Source organism: Rhododendron vialii, chromosome 7a (assembly GCF_030253575.1).
Source record: "Rhododendron vialii isolate Sample 1 chromosome 7a, ASM3025357v1".
Classification (NCBI taxonomy): domain Eukaryota; kingdom Viridiplantae; phylum Streptophyta; class Magnoliopsida; order Ericales; family Ericaceae; genus Rhododendron; species Rhododendron vialii.
In genome coordinates this window covers 38,013,210-38,020,128 of record NC_080563.1, presented here as the reverse complement: position 1 = coordinate 38,020,128, position 6,919 = coordinate 38,013,210, and the positions used below count along the sequence as shown (strand labels likewise).

Here is a 6,919-nt window from a genome sequence, read left to right as displayed (position 1 = left end):
ATTACACATCAGAGTGGGATTTCAACTTAAAAGATGATGAAGGTGCGTTCGTTATTGAAAGAGTTTGTGAAAATCTCTGATGGGAACTACTCGTACTAGTCCTCTTTTGAAAAGCCAACGAAATGAATCCCAGCAGATCTTCGGATGGGAGCGACCTTGTTTGTTTGGGAACTCAAAATCCCTGCGCACAATCTCAAACAAATTTTCTCTATGTGTCTCTGTTCTCAGAGATTCTCATCAACTCTTTCAATATTGATCAGAGCAGTGGAGCTTCCGTTCTGAAGACTGAATTTCGCTGCCAACCCCATGTCTGGTCAAAATTCTGAGAGGACAAGGAAATGGGAAGGGATGGTACATTCAGATGTTTCCGAAAACTCGCGGAGATTCTTGTATCTCTCGATTTAATACGTTTTTTGTAACCTAATAAAATAGAAAAACGAAGGAAGGGAGTCATGGTAAAGAAATTACCAAGCGCGGTCTTATCAATGGCACATATTGAACGCACCTTCATCATCTTTTAAGTTGAAATCCCACTCTAATTTGTACTGCCATTACACATCATTCTCGAACTCACGAGCGGGCAAAAGTTGTGGAAAGTGGAAACTGATAAGTATCAATCTCAAAATTAATTGGCAATGAGTGAAGAGGTCTCAGATGTTATTAAGTGATTACTCATTTCACTTCCAAGCAATATGAGACATTCTCCCTCACGTGCAGCCGTATTTGATGTTTGTCACATATGGGCCATATCATCGTGTAGTCTTTTTTACTGGTCTGTCATCATTGAGTGTTGTGCGATTTTTTTTGAAAAAAGACCCCACTCTGATGTCATGTGAAAACTTAAAAAGCGAAATGCCTACTAATCAGAACAGATTCTTCAATCCTGTAACCTACATAGGAACTTACCACACACCAATGGGGATCAATTGAGATTTAGAATATCATCTGTTATCGTTTTGGTCACAAAATAAATAAATTTATCGAGTGCTTTTGGAGCAATGTTCTTACCACTCACATTACATTATGTGTCGGTTTGTCTTTTAAAAATCCACATAAAAGTCATGGATCCTGTAATTCCAGTGGATCCTGTTAGATTCACCAATCTTGACACACAAAGTTTCACATAGCCTTGCTCCAAGCCTCCAAGAGTATTGTATTATTTTTCCAATTTCTGTGTCGTCCAATTCCAGGCAACAAGAAATAGTCGCTGTTAAGGTCAGAATCAAGAATTTAATTTGGATTAACTCGAAATTATTTTCTCAAACCCAAATTTTTCCCTCACATCCATTTTCTCAGGAGATGATGTTTTGGGTTAGAATAGAATCACTCTTCCAATCAAGGGTGGAAGAACATTAGGGCTAAGGTGGGCTATAGCCCAAGTCACCTTCAGAAAAGAAAAAAAAAATGATTCTAGTATGACGTATGGTGTGCTTAAATTGGGTCAACCTAGGGCTATTATGCCCTATTTAGCCACAGTAAAAGAAACTTTAAAGGGCAAGCAAATACTCAATCTGTCCTATAATATTTGTCCAGTTCACAAAACGAGAACGTAAAAATAATATAATTTTTACAAGAAAAATTTAAATTTTTCTCAACAATTCACTAGATATCAATGAATTCTTTTAATTTATGAAAAAAGCTTGAATTTTTTTTTGAGAGAAATACATTATTTTTTAGTCCTCGTTTTGCAGATTGAACAAACATTTTGGAACGGAGGTAGTAATACATTGGCCGCCTTTTGCACCATCCACCTTATTTTATCCACTCAAACAAATTAGCAATCAAACCAATTATAAAATAATTTATCCTAGTTATTTTAATCTACCATTCTACCATATTCTCTTCTTATCTGCCTTTCTTATTTAATTCTCAAAATTAGTCCGACCAACAAACGGCCTCAAAACTTTTTACTCCCTCCGTGCCTAAATAAATATTCGGTGCGGAAATCTAAGCCATTTAAAGATGCATTTTGTTGTTAAAAAATTCAATTTTTCTCACAACTTAAAAGAATTCATTGATATCTATTGATTTGGGAAAAAAATTGCATGGTTTTAAAGGTCTTGATTTGCGCGTCATATATTTATTTGGAGACCAAGAGAGTATATTAATGGATAAAAAAAGTATATAAAAAAAAAAAAAAAAAAAGAGTGCAAGTGCGCGGTTACGAAAAATTCTACGAGTAGATTTTAGGATTTTAATTTTAAAAAAATCTGTTGTGACTGTTTGTCAAAAGAATATCAATAGTTAATAGGATTCTAGGGATTCTTATAAGTGGTAAATGCTCCAAACCCTGATTATGAAAAGTTGAATTTGAGATGCTTTTGGATGAGATTTTAGACTCCAAGCGATACCATACATGACACTGGATCCATGAAAATCGTTCATTTCTTTTCATGAACCGTTTCATAGATCGAGTGTCATGTATCCTAAGGTTTTTGAAGTACTACTAGACCAAGGGATCCTGGTGCAGCCCGCATTGCAGGGCTATATGGTGGCAATCCAACCGTCCATTTCGGCGATGGATGACTCGGATTTTAATTCGAACAATAGACGCTCGGATTAATAAGAGCTCAGATTAAATCCGAACCGTCGGCGTTAAAATAAACAGTCGAATCAACCGCCTTACAGCCCTCAGGGTTGCACTGCAGATCTCCTATTCCAGTACTACTCGCATAAGGAATAGGAATAGCCACCGCCTTACCATGCAGCGTTGGAACCGCCTCTCTGCGTCTTCTTAAGGGGAGAACAGAAGCCATGCACAAAACCCTAACCTAATCAAGATATCGAGCACACGCTCACACACACAGTTACCCAAACCATCATTCTATTCTTTCTCCGGCTTCTCGATCATCTCCGATAAGAAACTTTGATCCCACAGTTTTGTTTTCAGCTTGTTTCAATTCTGATCGTGGTGGTTGCTACATGGCAGCGGCGGAAGTCGCCCATCGTCCAGCGGGGTAAGGTTTTCTGATGACTCTGAACGTGTTTCTCTTCATTGTTTGTTTTGTTTGGTTGTTTGAGATTACATGGACTGTTGACTATGTTGTTTCCAAAACGTTGGTGGATTGGTTCTATCTCGAAACTAATACTATACGAATTTTATTTGGATTCAATCAGAGATTGACAAGCAGTACGATTCTGATTAGAATTTTTATTTGAAACCAATATATTCTGATTATTAGAGTTGTGGTCGTGTTAAAACATTTATCATGGTGAATCTTAATCTGTTTGCGATGTTCGATTTGAACGTCTGATTTCCCGTGCTTACTAACTCCAACCTAACCTAATATGCAGGCATGAAGTAAAAGGGAAAGGGCGAGCCAACAGGCATGTTGGTGACCACGGAAAAGGAGTAGATCTCAAGAATGCTGTTGTTGGTAAAGTGCGATTGCGATTTGCACCAGAACCCAGTGGTTACCTTCACCTAGGACATGCGAAAGCGGGACTGTTGAACCAGCAGCGTGCTCAAGAGTTCAAAGGGAAGCTGATTGTGCGCTTTGACGATACTAATCCTGCTAAGGAGAGCAATGACTTTGTGGTAAATATACTGAAGGACATAGAAACTTTGGGTATCAAGTATGATGAAGTAACTTACACTTCTGATTACTTCCCGAAACTAATGAAAATGGCTGAGGAGTTGATTATTCAAGGGAAGGCTTATGTTGATGATACACCGCGTGAGCAAATGCAAAAAGAGAGAATGGATGGCATTGAGTCGAGGTGTAGGAATAACAGCACAGAGGAGAACGTGAAATTGTGGAAGGAAATGAGTGCTGGATCTGAAAGGGGATTGCAGTGTTGCCTACGCGGTAAGTTGGGTATGCAGCACCGAAACAAGTCGCTGCGGGATCCGGTGTATTACCGCTGCAATCCAATTCCTCACCACCGTGTTGGCTCAAGTTATAAGATATATCCGACTTATGATTTTGCATGTCCGGTTGTGGATGCGTTGGAGGGGGTAACGCATGCATTGCGATCTAGTGAGTATCATGACCGCAATGCTCAGTATCATAGGATTCAGGAAGATATGGGACTTGAAAAGGTCGAAATACACGAGTTCAGTAGATTGAACTTGGTTTATACCCTACTGAGCAAGCGAAAGCTTGCTTGGTTCGTTAAGAATCGAAGGGTCGAAGGATGGGATGATCCCCGCTTCCCAACGGTACAAGGAGTTGTGCGGAGAGGTCTGACCATCGAGGCGCTGAAAGAATTCGTTGATGAACAAGTAAGAACATGCATCTTGTAGCATGCTTTACAGAAGATTTTCTTTCCTCCTTTCGGTTATGCCAGAAGTTGCTTCGATACAAGATTTTATCTTTTTTCAATTTTATCTTGGGAACTCACCTTTTCAATTATGTAGTGTCTAGCTAGCATATTTATTCCCGTGATGCTCAATTCTGTTTGTCACTTCTTCTTTTTCTTTTTTCTTTTTTGCATCGCAGGGAGCTTCAAAGAATCTGAATCTCATGGAATGGGATAAACTCTGGACGGTTAATAAGAAAAAAATCGATCATGTTTGTCCCAGACATACCGCTGTGATCGAAGGAGGAAGGGTCATGTTAACCCTAACTGATGGGCCAGAGAAACCATTTGTCCGCATCATACCCAGGCATAAGATGTCCGAAGGTGCTGGACAAAAGGCTACGACATACGCAAGGCAAATATGGATTGACTCTGTCGATGCCAAATCCATCTCAATTGATGAGGAAATAACTTTAATGGACTGGGGCAACGCGATAGTGAAAGAAATCGTGAAGGATGAGAATGATTGTATTGTGCAGTTAACTGGGGTTTTGCATCTTGAAGGATCTGTCAGGACCACAAAGTTGAAGCTTACTTGGTTACCTGAAACGAGTGAGCTGGTGAATCTCTCTTTGGTGGAGTTTGACTATCTAATTACCAAAAAAAAGGTGTGTGTTTGCCCATATTCTTATTACTCGTTTATGTCTTGTGCGGGATCACTGTGTTTTTTTCATCCTTGTACAATCGCATGGTTCTTGAGTTCGACTTTAGGAGCAACCCAAAGACGATGTGAGCCATATAAAATACTTATCGGTTTTAAACCATTTCTGCTTGCAGGTCGATGAAGGCGAGGATTTTCTTGACGTGCTCAACGAAAATACGAAAAAGGAGATTGCAGCGCTGGGGGATTCGAACATGCGGAACTTGCAGCGTGGAGATGTACTGCAGCTGGAGAGAAAAGGCTATTTTAGATGTGATGTGCCCTTCGTTAGGCCTTCTAATCCCATTGTTCTCTTTGCTATTCCAGATGGTAGGCAACGGACGGTATTGAAGTCATGATGTATCCTGTTTCTTATAATTCAGTTTAGCGTAGATAAACTGCATTTCCAGCTTATGTAAATCCATGCTCCTTCGAGAAGAAACATATTGCTATTTTACAGGTAAGAATGTAACGTCGCTACAAGAATATATTGGTACTTACATCATATTGGATACTATTAATGCCTTGGAACTATAGGATCGTTGCGGTGAAATTATATCAACCCTAGCTTTATAATGGTGTTGACATTCTTAAGAGAGGTTTACGGGTCGGTCTAGTTTAGGGGGTCCGAGGGGGTCTATTTCCCTCGGAGTACAAGCCCTAATTAGAAAAGCACCTGTAAGGATTTCTGATTATTTCTCCCAAAACTGCCCCCTCCTCCCTCACATCTCCTTTCCCCGCCTTCTCTCCCCTCTCACGGTTCCAGCTATCGACCATGATTGCAACGATGACGTCGTTGAATCAGATCCATCAAAACGATTTGCCCCAGATACCTTCTCACTCTTCTCCAACCCCTTCCTCTGGCGCGGATGAATCTCTTCATGAGATGTCGCAAACAGATCTTCACCTTCTCTCTCTCTTTATAACACTGCCGGTGAGTTTGGTGGTTGGAGGAAATTAGTCACAAGAGGACGTTGATGTGGGTACCATTGTGAGAGGAAGGTAAATCGATTGGACAAATTTTGGAGGAACAAGAGAAATACTAATTCAGTCCAACCGTCCCACCATTAATTTGGAGGACATTTAACTCCATTGAATTATACTCCTTGCATTCGATTTTAATGTTGAACTCTTTATCTGCCATTAACAGAGGAAAATAGATTTATGTGGTTGACCCGAATGTGTTGGAATTCAATGAAATTCACGAGCTCGAAGCCAAATTATGTTTTAAACCCAATGAAATTTACAAGTTTTCGAAGCGAAGTTGTTGAGTTTAACTTACTCCCATATTTTGTTAGTAGCCTACTGATATGAAAATTAGAAAGACCACCGAAGACTGGAATTGGGTTCGAGGGTAATAAACCTAGCTAGGGCCTATTTCTATCTAGATCACTTGCACAAGGTGATGAGCTAAACATATAGTGTGATGACCCACGCCAGTGGATCTGCTAACCCTTACCATTATTTACATGACTCAAAAGTTATAACTTAAGTTAAAAGTAATAGGTGTGGCATTATCTCATATGCCACTCCCAGGGCTGGCTTAGAGGATAGGCGAGAGAAGCATGCGATTCGGGTCCCAAAAAAAGGCTAAAAATGAGGGCTCAAAAAATTTTAAGACCCCTATATATATGTATGTATTTATGGCCCCTCAAAAAAATTGCTCTAAGTCTTCTTTACACAAAATATGCCCAATTGAAATTTAGGAGCCACAACATAGGCCCAAGAGGAGTGCTAGGTACCCCGAAAGAATACCCAGAAATGAACTCGAATTTGAAAATTGATGGTCCAGATTGACTACATAGAATTTTCCTAGGCCCAACGGTGGAATACACCGATTATCAACTTCTATAGGCCATAACCCATTAGGGTACATTTGGTTCGATAGAATGGAATAAACAATGGAATGGAATGAAATTGAAAAGATTAATTTTGAAATGATGGATTTTGAGATATTGTAAGGATTGTATTTTTTTG

General features: G+C 39.6%; 1 protein-coding gene across 1 annotated transcript; it reads left to right on the top strand.

The window, feature by feature from the left end:
- Positions 1-2,716: 2,716 nt before the first annotated feature.
- On the top strand, positions 2,717-5,303 carry LOC131332025 (glutamate--tRNA ligase, cytoplasmic-like). Its single transcript, XM_058366042.1, has 4 exons — positions 2,717-2,957; positions 3,295-4,225; positions 4,443-4,910; positions 5,080-5,303. The coding sequence occupies exons 1-4, from the start codon at positions 2,923-2,925 to the stop codon at positions 5,299-5,301; spliced, it is 1,656 nt and encodes a 551-aa protein (XP_058222025.1). The 5' UTR covers positions 2,717-2,922; the 3' UTR covers positions 5,302-5,303.
- The last annotated feature ends 1,616 nt before the right edge of the window (positions 5,304-6,919 follow it).

Bases quoted from the DNA above. Each gene is read 5' to 3' on its own strand.
- LOC131332025 (XM_058366042.1), top strand. From the start codon at position 2,923: ATGGCAGCGGCGGAAGTCGCCCATCGTCCAGCGGG. The intron at 4,226-4,442 runs GTAAGAACATGC...TTTGCATCGCAG, and splicing joins AAGAATTCGTTGATGAACAA to GGAGCTTCAAAGAATCTGAA. The intron at 4,911-5,079 runs GTGTGTGTTTGC...TTCTGCTTGCAG, and splicing joins ATCTAATTACCAAAAAAAAG to GTCGATGAAGGCGAGGATTT.